Source organism: Mustela erminea, chromosome 9 (assembly GCF_009829155.1).
Source record: "Mustela erminea isolate mMusErm1 chromosome 9, mMusErm1.Pri, whole genome shotgun sequence".
In the NCBI taxonomy this organism is placed as follows: Eukaryota; Metazoa; Chordata; class Mammalia; order Carnivora; family Mustelidae; genus Mustela; species Mustela erminea.
The window spans coordinates 70,484,063-70,508,569 of NC_045622.1; the positions used below are offsets into that span (position 1 = coordinate 70,484,063).

Here is a 24,507-nt window from a genome sequence, read left to right on the forward strand (position 1 = left end):
AAAGTTGTTTGTTTGTTTGTTTGTTTGTTTGTTTGTTTAAAGTCTCTTCTGGCCGACTGATCCTGATCCATCCTGTAACAGGAAGGAGGTCAAGGGGAGGCCAAAGAGTCACACTTTAAACAAAGGAGTCTTAAGCAACTTTGAAAGCTTATGTTGGTAAAGCAAAAAGCAAAGACTGTGGACAGTCTTGAGTAAAGAGGGTGGCTTGATACCAGATAATAACAAGTCACATTTATTTATTTGTTTCCTGTGCCCTTGAGGCAGAACCTGCTTTTATTTCTTTCATGTTAGTTGTACTAAATATAGTGTTTATCCTTTCAATACTTGTTTTTAACACTGTTACTACATACGGGCTTATAAGAAAATATTTATGCTATTTTTACATGTTTTCAGTTATATAAATTATACATATACTAGGTATGTAATTCTGTGTCTTTTTTCACGTACTATCATGTTTTTAAATTCATACATGTTGATATATACAACTATTTATTTTGACTGCTTTTCTGTTTTGGTTGCTCTTACAAACAATGTTACAGTGAATATTCTTATACACATGCTAAAGTTTCTTTAGAATGTATACATGTATATCCAAATCTATATCGGTATCTATCTACCTATCTATTTATCTATACATGCTGGATTGCTAGTTCATAGAATATGTGCATCTTCAACTTTATTAGATATAGCTAAACTCAGAGCAGATATATAAACTTAAACTCCCACAAGTAGTTTATGAGAATCCCAGTTCCTCACATTTAATCTTTGCTGGCCTGATGGATGTAAAATGGTATCTTATTATTGCTTTAATCTGCATTTCTCTATTATCCAGACATCCTCTTCTGTGAATTGCCCATTTAATTCTGAGGCAGTGTGGAATCAACAAGCTTTGTATACCCCATGTATTATGGTTCCATATCAATGGCCAGGTCTGTTCAAGAACCTGCATGGGAAAGTCAAACAAAAAGCAGTACCTCTGAACAAAGGGATTTGGATTTTCCTCTAGAAGCCACAAAATTGAGTGGCAGTGACTCTCAGGGGAATGGGTTTAAGATATTGGAGAAAAGTTAGATACCCATATAAATGGAAATGGTCCTCTCTTTCTCTGAGAGTTTAATTTACTTTGACAAGGAAAAAAATTATCTTACTCTATTTTTCTTAGCATGTCTAATGTCCCCCTCTCTGTCTTTCCTTGGGTATTGTTTTTGTCTCTCTCTCTGCCACATACTTACACACAATCTGTATTAAAAACAATGAAAGAGGGCGCCTGGCTGGCTCAGTGGGTTTAGCCGCTGCCTTCGGCTCAGATCATGATCTCAGGGTCCTGGGATAGAGTCCCGCATCGGGCTCTCTGCTCAGCGGGGAGCCTGCTTCCCTCTCTCTCTCTCTCTCTCTCTGCCTGCCTCTCTGCCTACTTGTGATCTCTGTCTGTCAAATAAATAAATAAAAATCTTTAAAAAAAAACAATGAAAGAAGCACACATAAAAATATGTGTATTAAATACAATGAAAAATAGCACTCAAAATGGGAAGCTGCCTTGTTGACAAATTGATGAAAGAAATAAAGAAGGATCAACTTTCCCATCAGCCATCAGAGGAGATGAGATCATTTCAAGTAACTCACAAAAACCAATATGCTTCACCAAGCACATAGCATACATGCAAGAAAAATAGATTTTAATATAATTAAAGCAATTCTATACATAAGTTATGATCCATACCAGCAGGACTTAAATAGATGTTCCTCGGTGAAAAAAAATCTCTGTATTTATTGCAACAATATGCAAATCAGTAAAAAAAATATGAACACCAACTTCAAAACTAACTTCAAAACTAACTTCATATAACACAATTCTTCAATCAAAATCCTGTTTTCAGAAACCTCACTAAATTTGACATAATACCATTTTTTGGTCTTTTTTAAAGTACAGTGTCATAGAAATGTCTTGTTATAGATACTTGCAGATTCTACATTTTGCCAGTTTTAGAATTCTCTAAAAGGCTAGCCTTTATGACTACTATAATATAGAACAATCCCGTCAAATATAGCTTTCTGTGATAAAGGGAGTGTTCTGGATCTTTGCTGTCCAATGGTAGCCACAAATCACATGTGGTAATAAGTATTTGATATGTGGTTCATGTGGCTGAGGAATTAAATTTTAATTTTATTTTTCTTGATTTGAATTTGTTAAGTAGCCAACATGTGGCAAATAACTTCTATATTGGGCAGCACAGATTTACAGTAATCTAGAAAAATTTTCTTTCATCTGGTTACAAATTTCAGTCTTTGACTCTTGTTATCTAACCTATGGGTGCTTCGATACCTGGATACTAGGTGCTTCATGCTCCTAATTTGTGCCCTTGGGTATCTCCGCTTGCTCCCTTGGAGTGATTCAGCTACATCAATAACTATTATCCCCCAGCTCCCGTGAGGCCAGTGTTGATTGACAACATGCTATTTCCTGACAAAAGATTCAGTATTCATATCCTCATTCATGACTTCAGTCCAACCTGAGGTATCTGTCTAACCTATGAGATTTTTTAAGCACTTCTGGGTCTGATCTCCTTCTCAAGAAATGAAAATTATTTGAACTGGAAATTGTTTAAGATAATCTGGTTACTTCATCCTACAAATAACAGTGTCCTCTGTATGTCCCCATATTCAAAACACTTGTTATTCTATTAGTACCAGCTCTTTCATTTTCCTGATGAGCAAAGAACAAAGCCATTTCTAAAATATTGCAGAGATAACAGAAAATTGTAGTATGAATTGAAAGAACTTTGAGACAAATACTTAATAGATTCCAGTGTGAGATATGGATTATAGGCACAATAGTAAGTGGCCACTGTAAGTGGGAGATGACAATCTTCCCTTAACTATTTTCTCAAACTTCAATCATTAACCACAATATAATTTATTATTAAAATTCTATTCATGGTTCATAAATTTTTACAGTAGACACACAAAAATACATGTCACTATGCTAGAAATGTAAGAATACTAGTAGCCTAGACAGCATCTAGAGTTTCTAAAGTTTATATTCCACAATTATTCTCATGACATATCCAGGCACCCTATCAACTGTCTAACAACCAGAGAGGATTCACTGTTGAACTGCAGACCCTACTGCCCTAAAATGCGAGAATAATATTAAATAATCCTTGATAGAAAATAAAAATCCAAAGTACAATAAAAGATAAGATCCCCAAACCTGAAGAATTTAAATTAACAGGAAAGGGAAAAATCTATAGTAGCCAAATTTGAAAAGAATAACTATAGATATTAAAGAGTTAAAAAAAAATCCCACTAACTCAAAAAAAACTAATTTCTGTTTTTGTTGTTTGTCTGATTTTGTTTTCGTTTTTCTGTTTAGCTCAAAGAGACTTGAGAGCCTTGCATGAGGAAATGTGTCCCAATAATGACCAGAAGAGATATTAGCACATCTTGGTAGAAAGAGCATAAATCTGAAGCATTACATAGTCCTCCATTCAAATCCTGGATTGCCCATTATTATCTTGGTGTCTTGAGAAAAATTTTCCTGAGCCTCTGTTCTTTCCTTTGCAAAAGGAGGATAATGTTGCCGACCTCATGCCGTTGGTTTGAGGATTAAGTAAGAAAAAATAAACAAAAGCTCTGTGACACACAGTATTTGCCCAATAAATGTTAGTCTTTGCTTTTGACAACACCCTCCGCTCCTGCTTCTCTGTAGGTCTTTAAAAACCTACCTTTAAAAAAAACAACAAAAAGAAACTTACCTGACTGGTGAAAAATACAAAATATTATAAACTCCACAGAGTCTAACACAATGGTGGGCAAATAATAAGCACTAAAAAAAGATTTGTGGATTGATTGAGATTCTATAAATGCATTCCTTCTTGAAAGCAGAGGGATGGATGAGATGAATTCTGAAGATCCCTTCCTGGTTCTGAGATTAACATTCTAGTGAGAAAGTTTCTGTCAGTGTCAACCACAATAAGAACAGGTTCATCATGAAGGCAAAAATGGATTTTTTTTTTTCCTGGTCCTACCTCTAGTTTTCTTTACGAAATACAACACAGAAAATCTCCTCGGGGTCCTTTCTGCAATCTTAAGTAAACTCTTTTTCTAAAATGAAAAAATCTCAACTATTTTTCTCCAGTATTTCAATTCATCTCATTCATCACTTCTTACTCATTTGTTTCTTGTTCATTAATTCCGATTCCATCTCAGACAAGCCTCTGTAAATATTTAAAAGATGAGGGAGAGCACCATATCCGGTAGTGGTAATCCCCTCCTCTTCTTCGGGATACCAACACTGAATATTATGCTGAGAAGAAGACCAGGGATAAGTAACAGTTACTCTAGTAAAATGCTTTTCAGCATCCATCTGAGAGGACAACCTTAAACCACTGATAGCCGTGGCTGAGAAATACACAGTCAACCGTGGAGATTACAGAAGAGCCATCATGCTTCAAGGCGAATGCCTATTAGCACTAAACTATGGCTGGGAGAATAAAAGAGCTCCTTTCAGTAACCAGTTAACAAGAAATCCAGGACTCTCAATGGTATGAAAGCCTGTGTTTAAGCAAAACCACAGAATGGTTGTGCCCATTTCGTTTTCTTTAGCTTTCTTAATAAACTTCTATTTATGCTCCCTTGATGCTACCAACTTAAACTTTAGGGTCTCAGTAGGTTTTTCCACATTTCAGCATGGAAAAACTTCTAGCCGTATAGAGTCACGTAAAGCATTCTGTATCCTTCACTGTCTCTTGAAATCTTGCAACCCAAGCACACCAGTTGCATATTTAAACCATAGAGGTCATTTTACTAACTTGAGGAAAAATATATTCTTGGGTCCAGATAAAACTAAAAGTTTTTTTCATTAATAACTAACTGGAAAGTGCCTCAGATGAATTTCAAAGTAGTAAAAATCTACCTGTTTATAATATGGTGTATGTGTGTGTGTGTATACATATACACGCCTATATATGTGTACATATGTGTGTCTGTGTGTTTATACATATTCTTTGAAATTTAAAAAAAAGGAGTTTAAACCTTCATTGTAAAAGGATGATTATGAGCCAATTTTAGAAATGTCTTACATCTGTAAAGATCTGTAGATGTCTTCTACAATTACTCTTCTATAAATAACCATGTTTCTAACAAATCTTAAAATCGGACTGCTCTCAATAGAACACTGACATTTTTCTTCAGTAATCTCTACTTCTGTGTCTATTTGAAAAGTTGGTCAAAGACAGGAGCCATGTGCACATATAAGGTTTTGATTCCATCTATACTCCTGTCCTAATTCTTGTGGCTTGGACCCTTTCCAGGTGTTCTGTCTTACCTTGTGGTTTGTATTTGAGATCCCCTTTTCTGACTCATTGCATTCTCCTGATTGACAAACAGATTTAGATATGAAAACAAACAGTTACCTGCCTGTAATTGGTTTCTAACAGCTGCACTGTTGTGGCACTTCTTAACCGTGGTTAAGGTGCCTCCTAGAGAAGCTTCCTGTTTATTTCATAGGGGTGTGTGTGTGGGTGTGTGTGTAGGGTTCATGCACTTGGTTTTGTTTCCTTTTGTTCATTTTTTTTTCATTTGTTTGATTGTTTAATTTTTACCATTTGGGGGTCTTTATTGTTACCCCCAAAATTCAATAATTTTGGTGCACATGATTTATACATTATTAATCTGAAATCTATATTTCTAATTTTTTAACCCTCTGCAAGTTAAATTTAAATAAGAATACAGTGGATCTGGGGGCCCCTAGGTGGCTCAGTAGGTTAAATGACCGCCTTGGGCTCAGGTCATGATCCCAGGGTCCTGGTATCCAGCCCCATATGGAGCTCCTCGCTTAGCTGGGAGTCTTCTTCTCCCTCTCCCTCTGACTGCTGTTCCCCCTGCTTGTGCTTTCTCTCTCTCTCTCTCTCTCTCTCTCTCTCTGTGTGTGTCAAATAAATAAATAAATAAATATCTTTTAAAAAAAGAATATAAAGTGGATTTTAACTTTTTAAACTAATGTGACTGAACTTAGAAAAGTCTTAAAATAGTCACTTTTTCTTTTTCTTTTATTGATTTAATATAAAGCATAATATTACTTCATTGGTAGATTAAAATATTAGACTAGAAGTAATTAACTATTATTATATTTTTAGTAGTTTGTCTCATAATGTCAACTAAATTATATGAAATGTATCAAACTAGTTACAGTATAAGATACTACTTACATACTACAAACAATTGCAACTCCCTCAACATATCAGGATAAGAGACTGGGACTTTGCATTTTAAAATTCCTGTGGAAATCAAATGTATTTTAAGTATCAGCTCTGATTATTTAATCAGACAACTTGCATTTTGCCCTGGCTAATTTTGAAGACTGATAATATTTTACTCATAAAAATAATTGTGCACCTGTTGTGATGGAAGCCTAGTTAAACAAATGTTAATAGGAATGTAACTCTTAGCTTTAAGCATAAGAACACAGGTCTCTCATTACTATTACATGAAGAAACATATATTTAAAGCCATGGGATAGATCTCATTTTAAATCTCATCTCTTCCTTAGCCCTAGAGAGATGTTCAAGAATATTACTAAAACATGTACAACGGATAGTTGCATATTAACTTGAAAAGGAACACCAGATGATGTCTACTGAACAAAATGGATATGGAGTTCCTCCTTCCCATTTAATACCTATGCTCCTCTGTCTTACTCTATTCCCTGGCCAAACCATTTTAATGATATTGAATCATTTCTGAGAAACATGTGTACTTTTCCTACCAGCTGATGATCAAAGGAAAAAATAAAAAGTGGGCTTACAAGAGCTGCACCCTTCTTGCACTCTTCTTATTTTCAGACTTTTTCAGCATTAGAGATCTTTTTCAGTACCCAAATTCTCTGTGCTTTAAAAAAAAAAAATGTAAGGCACTCATGGAAAAGATGGACCTTTGCTCTGCAGATTCTACCATTTTGTAAAGACTTTCTAAGAGCTACCAACTTAGCTCTACTTGATCCATTTCCAGGTGTAATCAGCTCTTAAGTACTGAGAAGAGGCTGGAGGAAAAGGGATTTGTCTTAAGTTAAACTAGCTGAATTCTGAGCTCAGTTATATACATCTCTTATTGACTTCTGTAAGACTGTAGCCTTGCAGTTGGCCCAAATTCTTTAAGGTTATATTTAAAAGGTAATTTTATTCAAAATTACCTAAACTTTTGAACCCTATCTTTTATAATGCTGGCTCATTTTAATTTTATTTTGGTTGGTGCAATACAAGTTTACAAGCAGAGTTCAGAAAATGTGTGCATTTTTTAAATGACCTAAATTCTCTGTAGTTTTCTTTTTCAATAGTTTAATGCAGACATTTGGATTGAAGGGGAATCACAAATAAACGGAATAATTGCATCAAATTTCCTCAGTGCATTAAATATGCACTCAGTGGTAATTACCAACAGTAGCAACACATTTAAAAATGTAGAGAATAATGTACAATTTATGCCTATTTCAAGGGTCTTATTCATGAAAACACCATTTGGATGAAAATACACACATTTTATTAAGTGGTTAGCCTTAGATTTTTTTTTTTTTTTAATTCAGACAAATGACTTAAATAGTAAGTGTGTGGGAGGTCTAGCAGTATGGGCCAGCTCTTAATGTGACATATATATCCCATGAGAATTTGGTCACGAGCTGACTCTACAGTAAAGAAATACCCGGGGTGTACCCTGGCACCTAGGATGCTAGGCACAGAGCATTCCTGGGCCTATGAACAGCAATGAGATTACTATCCCATGTATTTTTCTTTCAAGAATCAACTGTATATAAATATTATCACAAATGTATATTTTTAAACTTTTTACATTCATTCAAATAAAAAACAGACTAAAGTGAACTAGAGCAAATTAATAAAGTGTATAAAGATTTTAAACCATTTTTAGATTTTATGCTTACTAGAAATCTATGTAACTTTTAATTATAAAATAATAATACAAGTGTATTGAAATCACATCTATCACAAATATTACACTAAAAAAAAAAAAGAATTCATAGCCACTATATGTCCAGGTCCAGAAATGATACATGTGAAAATCTTATTTTCACAGCAAGACCTCTAAGTTTTAGCTACCACTATAATAAAATGCCAGAACCAAAATAATATGGAAAATCTCTTAAAGTTTTGAGTAAGAGGATTTTACTTGTACTTCATTAAGTGAGATCATTTAGTAATACTATGAGTCGGGAGTCATACAATTGCTGTAATAATATGGGAAGGAAACTGATTAGGCTGGTGTCCACCAGGACTAGCTTACCTAAAAAATGTAAGTTACTTATCAATAAAGTGGTTATCATTTTTTAGTTAAGCCAACATTGGGGACATGGACTATACTGTAAATCTGACATGAGTAGTAACACTGATATCTTGGAGTATTAGAACTTCTAAATTTTATATATACCTAATCATTTCCTATAAAATAATTTGTGCTACAAGAGCTTAATAAATGGTTCCAGGTCCTTATGGGTAGCACATAACTAAATATCCTTGTTCCTATTCCTACTGGTAAACTAATATTTACTAAAGACTTATTTTGTTAGTTATTTTACAATCACTGACAATAATCCTGACATGCATGTATTTTTTTTCCCCCACTTTGCAGGTTAGAAAGCTGAATAAAAAATAAGTTAAATAAATTGCTCAATTTATTATACCATGATACAAACCCACATCTGATCAACTCTACACCCTGTGTTAATTATGCCACAATTCCTGTTTGTGGCATACAAAGGGAAGAAAGCAACTAACTTCTTTAGGCCAGCAGCTTTATTCAGACTCTTTATGGAACCTAAAACTCTTAAATATAACTGATTTTCTTTGTAGTTACTACTGAAAATTTGATTTATTATTTTTTATTTTTCATTTATTTATCTATTTTAAGTTTCTAGCTCAGTGGTTCTCAATGTGTGGCTTATGGATATGTTAGAGATCCAGAGAACTCTCCAAGGTGTCCCTGAGGTCAATACTGTTTTCACAATAGTATTAAGGCATTAATTAGATGTTACAGTGCTGAGATACACACTGACAGTGCAAATGAAATAGTGGGTGAAAAAGCTGTTTCCTTTGCACGAATCAAAGAGACCTACCTCTACTAGTAGTCATTGTATTCTTTACTACCACACGCTTGTAGTAAAACAAAAAAATCAGTTTCAATTAAGGATTTCCTTGAGGAAATAATTAAATAATGACTTTAAAGTACACATATTTAAAGTGTTTTTTTTTTTTTAGTTTATTTATGTATTTATTTAAGTAATCTCTACACCCAACATGGGGCTTGAACTGACAACCCCAAGAGAAAAAGTTGTATGCTTCTTCAAATGAACCAGCCAGGTGTCCCATAAGTACACATATTTTTAACATTCTATGTGATGACTCTCTCAGTCAGTAGAGCATGTGATTCTTCATCTTCAGTTAGATTCATGATGGTAGAGTTAAAAAAAAAAGTTCTTAATACTCTGTGTGATGAAATGGGAAGCATCCTACTGTTTAATATACCTAAGTATATGAGTTGTCTCAAGGAAAATCACTTGTGCTATTACTGGAGTTGTAACCTGAAATTTTTCATAGCTTTTTGCATAGGACTCCATTTTTTTTTTAAATGAACAAGACAAAATACCATTAATCATGCTTTAATATTTAACAAATGAGCATTCAACTTCTAAAAGTAACTGATGGTGTTGGTTAAAATAATACAACTTAAACTTTCAAGGGAAAGTTAGATTTTTTGAAAACTTCCATCTGCCATCATGAATATGACAGCTTCCAGATACTTAAAATTTTTTTCTGATAAGATTAAAGGTAATATGGATGAATGTGATTTTTGATACTATATGATTAAATATGCCACCATAAGGAAGAACTGCGTAACTCGATGAAACAATATAATCTAAAAGACCAATGTATGCCATTACAAAATCATGCATAGAACAAATGATTCATTTGAAGTTCAAACTGGACCAATGGATTTTAATGTAAAAGTATCGGAAAGTTCATTGATATGGTTTCAGGTCCTACATTGGACCTGACCTTTAAGAAGCCACCACTTGGGAAATTTGATTTAGTATCAAAGAATATTCACAACTATTTGAAAAGGTTGCAGGATACTTTTCCCTTTGTCAACTACATATCATTATTAGTTTGTCTTCATATACTTCGATCAAAATATATCAGATTCAATGTAAATATAGATATGAGAGAGTCCAGCTGTCTTCTATTAAATCACACATTAAAGAGATTTGCAAAAATGTAAAACAAATCATTCTTCTCACTAGATAATTTTTACTTTAGAAATATAGTTATTTTTCATAAAAATGAGTTTTTATGTAAATATGTAGATTTAATTTTATAACCTATTTTTAAAGATTTTTTAAATTTATTTGAGAGAGAGTGTGAGAGTGAGAGAGAGAGAGAGAAAAAGAGACAAAGAGTTGAGGGGAGGGGCGGAGGCAAAGGAAGAAAGAGACTCCCTTCAGAGCAGGGAGCCCCATGTGGGACTAGATCCCAGGACCTTGGGATCATGACCTGAGCCAAAGGTAGACACCTGACTGAGCCACCAAAGACCCCCTTAATTTTATAACTTTTTAATGAATTAAATATTTTTAATATCTCAGGTTTAATTTCTGACACAATTAAGCATTAGTCCATGTAAGTCACATGAACAAAAAAATTTTAGAATCTTCAATACATTTTAAGATTCTTAAGATCAAAAGTTTGACGACTGCAGTTCACCATTTTATCAGCACATATTTAGTGTTTCAAGTACTTAACTGTGCCAAATATTGCTGCCTACCTATAGTATTTGTGGATTCCCTACTCTATGCTATGCCAAATACTATATATACATTTTCTCTCTAATCTTCTCAACGCAATCTGAAACTGAGTAGTATCATCCATATTCTCTTCTACAAATAAGGAAACAAATCCTTTCACTTTCATTGAAGACTGCAGTCTTTCTTTTAAAGTATTTTGTCTCATAATCAGTCATAAAAAGTTTTATAATTACTCATAAAAAACAGTCTTTTGCATTGAAAAGCCATATACATGGTTTAAAAAAAAAAACTATAGTACAAACTATACAGTACACGCTTAAAAATCAACCTGTCTCATACTTTTTATTTGTTACTTCATAGTCAACCTCTGTTAACAGTTTATTAAATATCCTTCCAGCAATTTTCTGCATATATATAATTTTCCACACAAACTGGAACATATAAATACTCTCTTCAGTTTTACTCTGTCACTCTTTATAGTTCCAGAGATGTTCCCCTTATTAGGACAACCAGTAATTCAGATAATATGGAGATGCTATGCTAAAAGTCTCTGAATCGGTGACCCTATTTCTCTCACAACAATGCAGAATCAGTCAAACTTAAATTTATGTCCTGTAAAGTGTTTTTCCTTGACAGTCAGCTTTGCTTATCTCTTTATTGAGATAAGAAGATGCTACTAAAAATGGGACTAAATTCACCACTCAAAATGTTGTGAAATCAGCATTCCAAGTTATAGAAGAAATTTCTTTCAATTTGCCCCAATACATTTCACTTCCAGATCCCTACTGTTCTTCTGTTACCCTGTCATTTCGTATTCTACTATGAGCCATCCTCCAGTCTGCAGGTGTATACTAAGGTCTGTATATATGGATGGATGTTGAAGGCTATTTTCCATTCTGGGTTTGTACTCTAATACTAAAATAAAAATCATTTGTATTCAATGAAATATGAGCTACTTTGATACAGAAAGTTACACCATAAGCCAAAGTCTAACACACATCATTAAAGCTTCAGTATGTTTTCACTAATTCCACACAGGAGGATTACAGATGTCCTGCTAGCTACCATTTCCTGGTAAGCAATCTGAATGGCTTCCAGGAAATTGCTAATGACCTCCATTTTACTTAAAATCTAGGCTGCAATTAGTAATAGTTTTGCTCCTCCATGCTGGTTATAATGTTTATTTTCATCACAGCAATCAGGAAGAAAAAAGTGAAATGTCTTGTTTTTGAATTATATCAAAATGTATTCTCTTTTATTTTGGTATGTCACCAAATAGACTAATACATATTTAATGTAATCATAATTGTGTAAGAATACTTTGGATATTCTTTACTTCTAACCAATTTTGTCTCCTTTCCCACTTTAGGCTGTAGCTATTGCTAAAATTAGCATTTTAAAATGGAATCCATAGAAATATTTTGTAATTGTTGACTATGTTTACATGTAACATTTTATAAAACTGAAATTTTTAAAACTAGATATGATTTTGAAGTAAAGTTCTATGTTTTTACTTACAGTAACTGCTAAAAAAAGTTTCATATTTTTATTCAGTGAATTTAAGACATAATTATGTGGTCAATGTAATAGTAACAAAGAACAACTTCATCCAGTGTTGTATTTATAGCCAGAATTTGTTACTAAACTTCAGCATTTTCTTTTATGTAAACATTGATTTCACTAATTAGATCCAACTGATCTTCTCCCCAACATATCGATTTCTTTTAATCCCAACAGTTAACAGTGATTCTACTGTATCACAATGCTTTAGACTTTAATCATACAGTAGTAATTTTAACCAGTAGCTTTATTATGGACATTGGGGAGGGTATGTGCTTTGGTGAGTGCTGTGAAGTGTGTAAACCTGGTGATTCACAGACCTGTACCCCTGGGGATAAAAATATATGTTTATAAAAAATAAAAAATTTTAAAAAATTAAATAAATAAATAAATAAATATTTAAAAAAAAAAAAAAAGAAGAAGACCTTGCGTCTCCAAACCCAAGTGGCAAGAGGTTTTAATTGCTTGTATGCATATCACACAGACTTCAAAAGAAGAAAAAGATGTTTATGACAGAGTACAAGGAAAACTTTGAAATATTTACATTGATGCAAAGTAATATAATTTTAAAAACTATGGATATTCCTGTTAAAATGCATATGTATCTGTAAAATAGCTGTGATATGCATCTATTGTTAGTGAAAGGAGTTCATAGGTTCACAAATAATAACTCACTATTGATTACAACACAACCAAAAGTCTATGTGAAATGGGCTAATCATGCTATTCTGAGGGAATATTAAGTTTTCACCTTAGTAATTGACTATGTGATTGAAAATGGTAACTTTTCTTTTGTGGATATTGGAGTCCCTATATGGAAAATAAGAGGTTTAGTTACATAATATGTAAAGCCTCTTCAGTCCTAATCTTTTCAGATCCTATGCTTCTAAATGTTACTCTGATGTTCTATAATTACAAAGATTTATTCAGAAAATAGTGACACTCTACCACATTATTTCATACAAACAGGAAAGTGAAGAAAATTACTTGTGCTCCCAGTCCCTTTCACAAGCTGGCCTCAGAGCAATACAGCATTTGTCTTAGAAATAACAATTTAAAATTTTCAAAATACATGAAATCTAAACATCAATACATTACTGTTTCAACTCTTTTACCTATGAGGCAGTGAGAATCACTAGGTATGTGAACTTTGCTGACTTTATTGAAGTTGAAAAGTGGCAGATGATTTCCCTCTAACACTTCCAGATTTTTTTAAGTTCCCTCAGATGAAGAAATTGCTGTAAGTTTATAAATGGAAATTCAAGAAAAATTCATTTATAAATGAATATGTAAAGTTACAGTCATAGTTGTACTGTAATATGTAAAGTGTACAGTCATAGCTCTTGGCAAACCACTTTAGTCCTTCTGTGATTGCCTATAACCAAAACCACAAGTAACTATGAATTACTATTCTTAAAAAACAGAGTTTTCTGTAGAAAGGACAATGTATGGAATGACTACAGAGTACTTAGAAATGGTTTAGGCCCTTACTAGAAAAATGAGCAAACTAGGAAAGACAATTGGCATTTAAGATAGTAATTTGGGATGCAGAACACTGATTCTATGGGAATGCTGTTAGATCCAGTCTGACCCTTTGGTGATAACAGCACTACTTAAGTTACTTCAAGAATAACCTATACTATTTAATCTTCAAAGACCTATCATGCACTGGGGGGAAAAAAAATGACTTTTGTGTTCCTGTGCTCTCTTCCAGAGATTTACATTTGCAATCAAAACTAAAAATAAAAACAGGCTTTCATTGGCACACAGTAGCAATAGTATAATAAATTCACACTTTTAACTCAGTATTTGTGCCAAGCACAACTATAATATGCTTGTACTATTTGATGCAGCACTGTTTCTAATTTTACTTCTCTTGGTACCGACCTTAATGAAGTAACAGGGAGTAATGCTTAAAACCTTGAATAGTAATGTATGGCAGGAACATTTGGGCTCTAGAACAAACCTCTTAGACATACTAGTTGAATAACTATAATAAGCAATTGTTTCTCAATAGCGGCTTTGAAAAACATTGGGACTCATTTGTAGAACTTTCCATTTAAAAGCATTTTTCTATAAAACATAAAAAATTTAAAAAAAATAAAATAAAAATAAAAGCCTTTTTCTAATCAACTTTCTTCCTATCAGAAAGAGACTGGCACTTTTCTAAGCTGCAGTAGAGTATACCTACAAGCACATCTACCTTTATTCCTAAATGTAAATATTGCAATAATTAATCATAAGTGACCAAGGAAGGAAAACATTATTTTCCTTATTTGGTTCATATCACATAATTATTTTTTTGTCTCTCATATCATCTGTATGTTTGACAAACACAAGCACAAACAGTTTGTGCTAACTCAAACAACCAGCAATACTGTCTCTCTGGCACACTGCCCAGTGAGGCGACTTCACACCAGGGAGATGCCAGCCACAGCATAGAGGGGCATGTGTGCAAAACAGGGAGGCTGGCTAAGATCTCTTCCATAAAGCACAGAAGATCAGGCTTGTCCATGGAGGCAGAGGCTGATTCCCTAATGCTCTAGATTTCATTTGGTATGTCACCATTGCATTTAGAAATGTTTTATAAGCATAACTATCCTGGCATCTTCACTTGGCGGTGCAACTCAAACACACATACAAATGGGTTGTGGATCCTATCAGTAATTCTGTCTTACCTTCTGTCTTTCTACCATATGACTCTCCCCTCTCTCGCTTTCACATTCAGATCAAGATAAATATTTTTATAGAGAGCAACTGTATTACCTATACCCCTTCCTGCTTTATGATACTGCTTCACTTACATAAAAAAAAGAATACCAGGGGAGCTGTATTAGTTGTTATATTGTGGGAGGGGGAGAAGAGCCCAAAGAATATCTTTCTCTTTTCTCCACTGCAGAACTATAAGACTCTGGGGAGTCTGAGAATTATGCTGCATTACATTAAACAGAGATTTTAGAGGCAGGACTTAGAACCTGTCTCTACAACTCTTTAGTGACTTCACACAAGCCACTTAATTTCACTCAGTCTCATTTTATTCATATATAAAATCAATACAATAATATTTTCCTCAATAGATTCTTATAATGAGGATCAAATAAAATAATTAGTTGCTTTAGTACTTTGTTTCCTTTATAAACAATAAAGCAACTTACAAAAGTTCATATTCTATTACCTCTTGACAGAAAATAGATAGCATTTTAAAGATCAGTCTTATAATTAAGAAAATACAATAAACACTGGTATTACTGTTGAAAAAACCTTAGGAGGTCATGAAGATAATATTCCACCAGGGTGGAAATACCCTCTAATATCCTCTACATTTCCATTTAAAATTTTCCACAGCCAAATCTCCAGATGTTATTCTATCAATTCACCCATCATTCAACAAATATTTCTTAAACACCTGGTGTATTTGAGGTACTCTCTTAATTCAGTCCAACTGTATCCCATCAGATAGCCACTAAGTGTTCTTAAATTCTTTTGTAAATTGAGAATAATTTCCCTATTTCCTTAACCCCCTGAAACCCAAAACAAATCTTAACTCTTCTATTCAACAAAGCTTCAACCAACCAACTTATACTAGGCCAAACTTCCCTAGATCTCTAATTGCTAGTCATATTAAATGTTCAAGACTGTTTACCATTTCAGCAACTTTTGATAAATCCAGATTTGAAAACAGATCTCTTAAAAATATGGCACCCCAATTAGAACATGATACTTCAGACACAACTAGACCAAGGCAAAAATCTAATCATTTTATGTTATATTTCATTTAAGCTTTTAATAATAAAGTTGTCTAGCAATACTTATAATGACATTAACCTCATTGGAACATTGCTTTGAGATTACTGCTATTAAAATGTATGCCATTTATAGTACTCTAGCCTAAATTAATGCTGCTACTGGAAAGAAGGCTACTTATGCAAATATGGTGGTGGGTTAGGGATGGGATTTTCTTTTTAAAAATATTAGACAAGACCCAGATACAGATCTATTGAAAATCTATGATCAAGTGTTCCTCTAACTTTAGCAATATTCCAACTCTTATTGAAAGGTTTCAGAAATACTACTTTGCTTCATTTATACAATAAGATTTTAATTTGAAAGCCATTTTTTAAAAATGTTTTATTTTTTAAAATAAAGCCTGGGTGGCTCAGTGGGTTAAAGCCTCTACCTTTGGCTCAGGTCATGATCCCAGGGTCCTGGGATCGAGCCCCACGTCCGGCTCTCTGTTCAGCCTGCCCCCACCACCGCCAGTCTCTCTGCCTACTTGTGATCTCTGTCTGTCAAATAAATAAATAAAATCTTTAAAAAAAAAAGAATACACTTATAAAAAATATTTTATTTATTTGAGAGAAAGAGAGTGCACGAGTATAGGGAGAAGCAGGGAAAGAGGGACAAGAAACTCCATGTTAAGAGCAGAGTCCAATGTGGGGTTTGATCTTACAACCCCTATATCATGACCTGAATGGAAATCAAGAGTCAGACACTCAACCAACTGAGGCACCTAGATGCTCCAGTAGGTTTTTAAAAAAGTAGACTCTAAAGAGATTTTTTTTTTAAGATTTTATTTATTTATTTGACAGAGAGAAATCACAAGTAGGCAGAGAGGCAAGAGAGAGAGAGAGGGAAGCAGGCTCCCCACCGAGCAGAGAGCCCGATGGGATCTCTATCCCAGGATCCTGAGATCATGACCCGAGCTGAAGGCAGTGGCTTAACCCAATGAGCCACCCAGGTGCCCCTCTAAAGAGATTTTTAACATATTGTTTCCAAATATGTGGTAATATAAAGCTCACTGGGTTTAAGATTCATTTTTTCTTTCTTATTTATTTTTATTTTTTAATGATTTTACTTATCTGATAGATCACAAGCAAGGGGAGCAGCAGAGGGAGAGGGAGAAGCAGGCTCCCTGCTGAGCAGAGAGCCCAACTCAGGGCTTTATCCCAGGACCCTGGGATCATGACCTGAGCCAAAGACAGATGGTTAACCGACTGACCAAACAAGTGCCCCTAAAATTCAGTTTTTAATGCTGCTCTTAACGATTCTACTGCCAACACTTTAATTCTTCCTCAGGCACCTAACATAGAATTTTTCAATGATAGTAACAGAAACTATGTTTCCTCCCTTCCCCAGCTTCATTTCACTCTTGAATACAAAAGATATAAATATGTAAATATAAGATCAGATAGAAAATAATATAAATATTTACTATTTGGAAAATAATGACTATGAGAATTCAAAAAGCTCAAATTTATGGGAAGCATAAAACTATTTCTACAAATATACTCATGGCTAACAGTACCTTTATTATTAAAGAAACAATGTTTAAAATGAAGTATTCAATTTAGGAATTTAAAGGATATCAGAAACAAAAGAAAAAGTATAAGGAAAATAAGAAAAGATGAGATAATATAGGTAAAAGTAAAATGAAGTAATTGGCATTCTGTAAAGCAATATAATTGAGAAATTAATCTCAAAACGGATACTTACTGGGGTGTTGGGAGGAGAGATAAATAGAAAAACTGCTGCAAATAAAATTGCGGGACAAAAGGGACAGAACACAAATATGCAAAGTTTAAAACAGAATACATAACAGTAAATAAAAAACTTAAAATAAGAGATCTTGTACTTTAAAATCAATATTAATACATTTGAAAATCTCAGTGAAACATACAATTTTCTAGGAAATGTTTTTCCTAGAAAAACTGACTTAAAGGGAAATAGAAAATGTAAAAGGAAAAAAAATCATTACCAAAGAAAACTCTAGGCCTAGATGTTTTATGAGGATATTCTTTTAGGATTTCAAGGAATAAGTAATTCTCATGCTATCTTTTCAATACTTTACATAGCCTAGGAAAGGAAGGAAAGCTTTCCATTTCAACCATGAACTCTGGTAATAAAAATTAACAAAGATAGGACAAATAAAGAAAAACACAAACTACTCTCATTTATGATTACAGATGCAAAAATAACAACTGCAATATGAGCAAATAAAATTAGTCGGTACATTAAAATAAGACTATACCATGACTAATCAGGGTTTATTTCTTCAGTAAATTTGGAAAACAAAAACCAATAAGATATGCCATAAAATAAAATGCAATTTCTCATGGAAACTCCTAATAAACTACGACTAGAAAGTTTTTTAATAATTTTTAATAATTAATAATAAAGAATGTCTTAAATGTCTTAATACTTAGTGGTGAAATGTTAAAAACAATTCCATAAATTAAAAATTGCACAAAATACCTGCTATCATGTGTATTACTTAATATCATTCTTAATATTCTAGGTTTGTGTAATATGAGAAGATATGAAAAAATGTGCATATAACTGCCAAAAAAGAGAAAACATATCAGCTGAAGTATGACTAGAGCTAATAAGTTAAATAAAGAGGAAAGTTATAAAGTTATAAAATGAAATTCACGAGCATCCCTCAATACAATAAGAAAAAGAAAATAGAATAAAAATATTTCATTCATAAGAGCAAGCAAAAATATTAAATATTATAGCAAAAACATCAAAAGAAACATGCAGAATCTATATTTAGAAAATAAGTCATTGTTTAGGGACAAAAAGAATAAATGATTTTGAATTAAAAGATTCAATACTATAAAGATGTCAGTTCATCCTATAGTTTCATATAAGTATAATATAACCTTTCAAAAAATTGTTTTAGGATTTTAATTGACAATTAAATTAAAATAATCCTAAAATAAACATTAGAGAAGTATGCAAACACCTTAAAGAAAATTATGAATGTAGTCTTATAATATTTACTTTTCGAAGACACTATAAAGCTACAGTGATTAATACAGCACAATACTAATAAAAGTTTAGATACATCCATAGTCTAGAAACTAAAACTGAGAAATGGCTTCAAATACTCAATCAGTATGATAAAAGATGTTTTTTTCATGTCAGAAGAGGTAAGATGGTTGTGTAATAAATAACACAGAGATACTTGGTTAATGGCTTAAGGAAAGAATTATGTTGTATTTCTGTTGAAATTATACATCAATTGTATTCAAGAGGAATTAAAGAGTTAAATGAATAAAAATATAGTCAAAGAATTGAAACAAAATATTAGCAGAGTGGAGGAAGCCTTTCTAAACAAACCCCCAACATAAAAGAACATTAAAAAGGAGGGAACAATTTGACAACAAAAACCATAAAGTAAAAGAAAATGATAAAATGTAACATATACAATGGGTAAAGGTTAATACCATTAAAATAAACAGTGAGAGCCTTACAAAAACACAAGACCTAGACAAATCCTTTAAAGGAAAAATGGACAAACAACATAAATAAGCAATTCACAAAGGAAGAGACATTTAATACAAATAAATTTATGTCAAATGCTTCATTCTCTATAAGAACCAAAGAAATTCAAATTAAATCAGCAGTAGTGTATCCTTTTCCCCTACCAAAACTGGCAAGAAGTTTTTAAAGTAATAGTACTTATTGTTGAGGGCAACAGAACACTTGCAGATACTAAGAGCAGCACACCATGCCCTTTCTATTGGGCAGTTTGGCAGTATGAATCCAGACTTTTAAAAAAAGAACCCATGCTTTGACCCAGGAATCTCACTTTTTAGGAATATATTCTAAGAAAATAACCACTAATTAATATCAAAAATTATTAAAAAGCTATCCATATTCAACTTTTTCTTTATAATGACAAATAATAAAAAACTTCAATGTTGAATAAGAGACTTGGTTAAATTATGAGAACTTCACTTTATGCAATATTTCTGTAAATAAAAATTGCATTTTAGAGGACTTAAATAACAATGATAGAAATTCACAATATATCATTAAGTGGGAAGAATAGCTCATAAAAGGATAGTAAAAGGATGATTCTAACTTTAAGGAAAAAAGATTTGGGCGCCTGGGTGGCTCAGTGGGTTAAAGCTTCTGCCTTCGGCTCAGGTCATGATCTCAGGGTCCTGGGATCGAGTCCTGCATCGGGCTCTCTGCTCAGCAGGGAGCCTGCTTCCTCCTCTCTCTGCCTGCCTCTCTGCCTACTTGTGATCTGTCTCTGTCAAAGAAATAAATAAAATTTTAAAAAATTTTTAAAAAAGATTTAACAAGTACTTGTATTAATTAAAATGGAAAGGACATACAACATGACATAGGTAGAATTAATTAACTAATTAATTAATTATTTTTATTTTGTATTTCTATATTTTTACACTAAATATGTAAAAAGGGAATTTGCTATAAATTCACTTACAACAAATTTTGTAATGAGGGAAAAATAAGAGGTATTAAAAATGCACAGTGCTTAAGGCATAAAATCCTGATAAGCCACAATAATATGTATGGGGGATAGTATTTAAATCAGTTTAAAATTTCAGAATAATTATAACTAGTTTAGATGGATAATAACTAACAAGCCTGATCTCACCTGGACTAAAAATGCATGTTGAGTTTTAGCAGTGGTTGAATCAAGCTATCTGAACACAATTTAAACTTAATTTTATTTCAGTTCTCATTATATTATTGGTATGTTTTCTGTATAACACTTATGGTGACAAAATATTTGTTTGTAAAAAGAAACAATTATGTAAAGTAAATAAAAATGAAAAATTTAGTAAGAATCATACCTCTTATGCTTATAAAACTGAGAGCAGCTCACAAGTGAAAAATTCATATATCACATAAAGAATCCAGAAAAAAAGTTAAAGAATTTGAAAAGCCTAATTCTGTATGTGTTTTTGCTTTCAAGATTTACACATTTTTTCCCCAAGATTAAGACATTTTGACCATCTCAGGCTAGTACAGTTTTCACGTTATAAATTCATATTCAGAATGAAAAAGAAAGAAAGATGGAAAGGGGTCAAGAGGGAGGAGATAACCCAAAGCATAAAAATTTGATGCTGAATCATAACATAATAAAATGTTAGCTTCCACATGACTAAGAAAAAGCAAGACCGCCATCATTCATGCTGGCAAAAGCTTGCCTTTGCATAAACCATTTCTGTTCTCACTGTTGTAAAACCCATGACTTCAGAAAGGATAGAAAACCCAGAATGACATGCAAAGTAGCACACAACATGTTATTGCAGCTGGATGGAGAATATGTCTCTAATGACTTTCTTTCTACCCATCAGTTGTAAGTTAAGGTTTTTTTCCCCCCAAAATAGCAAATGGCCTTTATGAGTGAGTATAGTACAGAAGCAGTAAAATTTAAAATAATATCCAATTTCCACTTAATTTTAACACTGTATTAGTTAATAGAATGAGTTACTAATTATTTCCTGGGAAAGCGATGGCTACCTTTTGTCTTCACTTGAATTGAACACAACATGCCTAAACACTAGACAATTTTCTGTAACAAATTAAAAATACCATTTTCACCAGATAGTTATTGCCAGATGTTTATCTTAAATGAGACATTATCCATGACCAATAGGAAGATTCACCTGAAGTTGTGTTTGACAACTTCACAAAACTAATGCAAATTCCCAAATTGTTAGTGCAAATCAGAGTGATGACTGTAAGAGATACCTTACAGAATTAATTAATGACCATGGATTCTACTTATGATACCAAAACTTATACAGTCCTTCTTCTCCACAAAAGCATCAACAAGAGAGATTTAGGGAAGAAGAAGCACTTTCTGACTGATAGGGAAACTTAATTTTTTTTTTTTTTTTTTTTTTTTAGCTGTTGGCAGGAATTTTATTATTTTGATTTTCCTTATATTGTTTTGATTCTTCAAAATTGGAGTAAGATACTATTATTTTGAAACATGTTAAGAACCATTAAAAATTAAGTTTCCCTTTTATTTTATAGGGAAACTTAATTTTTAATGGTTCTTAACATGTTTCAAAATAATAGTATTAATCACACTTCTTCAGAACTACAGATGCTCATCCTCAGCAGGGTCAGAGGTCATGAAAAGTTAAATCCTGTGAAATCTGGGTGAGATTAATCAACCTATGATCCTATGGGTATCTTAATAAAAACAGCAACCACAATTTAACCTCATGAGTGTTTTCTAAGTGCCAGAAACTGTTCTCAAAGTTTTACTGTATTAATCCTCTTAATGAGTCTATGAGGTAGAAACTCTTACTCTCCCATTTTGGATACAAGGAATTAGAAACATAGAAAAGTTCAGTGACTTGCCCAAAGTCACTCAGCTGCTAAGTGACAGAGCCAGGACTTAAAAACGGTAGCCAAGCTTCAAAATCCACTCGTAAGTCATTACGAACAACACATTCTATAAACTCTTTTTTATAGGTGCTACCCTTGACCATTTTTGACCAGAAGAAATTCAAATTAATGATATAGATTCATAAATTAAGCCATTATTATGATTTCAAGAGGAAAGACTAAAATTATCTTTAACTTAATTTGTCCTTCATCTTTTGACATTTGTTTCTTTTTCATACCTTTCTGTTAAATAAATTAATGAAATAATTTATCTAATAATTTATATGTTTATAGACTAAAAAAGAGAAGGCAAGAATTTCATTCTGTAAACATTATGGGAATAAAAGTTCAAGGACACACTATACATTTACCCTCTCATATATAAACAGATATTAAAGGGAAGAATTTAATTAGGGTACAGAGAGCAGTAAGCCTCTTCTCCACACTGATAAGTTTGATATTTCATATATTGTACCTTTAATTTCTCCAAGAAGTTCACTGGTATTTAGTCTTTCCATTTTTTCCTTCCAATCTTTTGAAAGTAGTTTTTCCATGCAGGAGGAATCTATTAGAGCAAAAAAGTAAGGAATAAATATATTACATATGTATTTTTTAGGTATTAAAATATTACAAATCCAAAAAGCCAGTTTATGGAGAAATTCTCTCATTTTAAAATGATCAAAGTTACTTTTCATTGTTCTTTTAACCCTAGGATACAGAAAATTATATTATTGTATCTATCACAAAATACCACAACTGAATTTATTTTTACCAGAATATTATTTGAACTATTCCCAGGAAAAAAGATAATCTTAATAATTTTGTCTTGGTATTATAAATATAATTCTATTAATATTCAGCAGCACTTATCATTTTTTAGACTGATAGGACAGAAAAGGGGGTTCTTTTCTATGATAGGTTTAAGTTTAAATGTTAGTCCTTTCAATCCAGGTGATTTTTTTTTTTTAAGTCTAAGCAAAATTAATGTTCTCTTCAAGGAAGAATGACAAATCTTCAAGGGAGAAGAAACCAATCAAAGTGTAACCACTTAGTCCTTAAAAAAAGAAATAAAATATGGCAATTTTTGTAAAATACCTATTTAGAGAAAAATTCAAAGAAAATAAAGTCAAAATGTTCTCTGTCCCTCAGTAATAAAAACTACTAAAACTTTTCTCTTATATAGAAAGGGATATATATTCTTATAAAGGAATACTCAGTTAAACACTACTTTTCCTACTGCATAGATTATAGGGAGTGATTATAGTTGTTTCTATAAAGATTCATAAAGTTTACAGAAATCTAAATTTTAGAATGTCCTAATAATCAGCAAAACTTTCTCAATGATTTTTTTTGTATCTATTCAGATGGGTATGCAACTAGAGCTACCACTTACAACTGTATATATATATATATATATATATATATATATATATATATATATATATATATATATATATATATTTTAAGCTTCAAATCTTAACAAATAGGCCATGTTTCCAAAAGGGAATGCAGATTTAAATACTAAATCCTCTGTGAAAAGCACACTTGTATTTAACTTTAACATTCCAAGTGTCAAAATTCTGATAACTTCTTTTTAAAATTATATTTAAAATAGTTACTCCAATTCCAAATGCCTTTCCTCTCCCATATCAGTGCCTATCTCTTTAGCATTTTCCCTTTCATTTTTTTTCTCCAACTTCTAAATCTCCTTGAATTTTTTAGAATGACAGTAAGGTCAAGATGGATCTAAAGGGTTTTAGAAACTAGATAAGCTTTCAAAAAAGACAGTGAGCCCTGGGTAAGAAATGAGAACACCGTTGCATCATTAGAAAGTATTGGTGAAAACAATTAACATTTGTCCATGACATGATCAATCAATCAAGGAATGGATGGAATCCAGATCAGTGTGCCATGAAATGGCTGATGAAGAACACCAACCATTCCAGCTCACTATCACAGAAGCTAAAATTCTTTCTAAA

The 24,507-nt window shown here is 32.5% G+C and overlaps 1 protein-coding gene across 21 annotated transcripts in view; it reads right to left on the minus strand.

The window, feature by feature from the left end:
* The window catches only part of SOX6 (SRY-box transcription factor 6), a 607,305-nt gene that overhangs the window by 229,934 nt on the left and 352,864 nt on the right, over window positions 1-24,507 (minus strand). For all 21 annotated transcript variants that reach the window (XM_032360340.1, XM_032360336.1, XM_032360356.1 and 18 more), the window contains one exon: window positions 23,004-23,093. In XM_032360340.1, coding sequence (XP_032216231.1) covers window positions 23,004-23,093 — 90 coding nt within the window. The remainder of the gene's footprint in view (window positions 1-23,003; window positions 23,094-24,507) is intronic.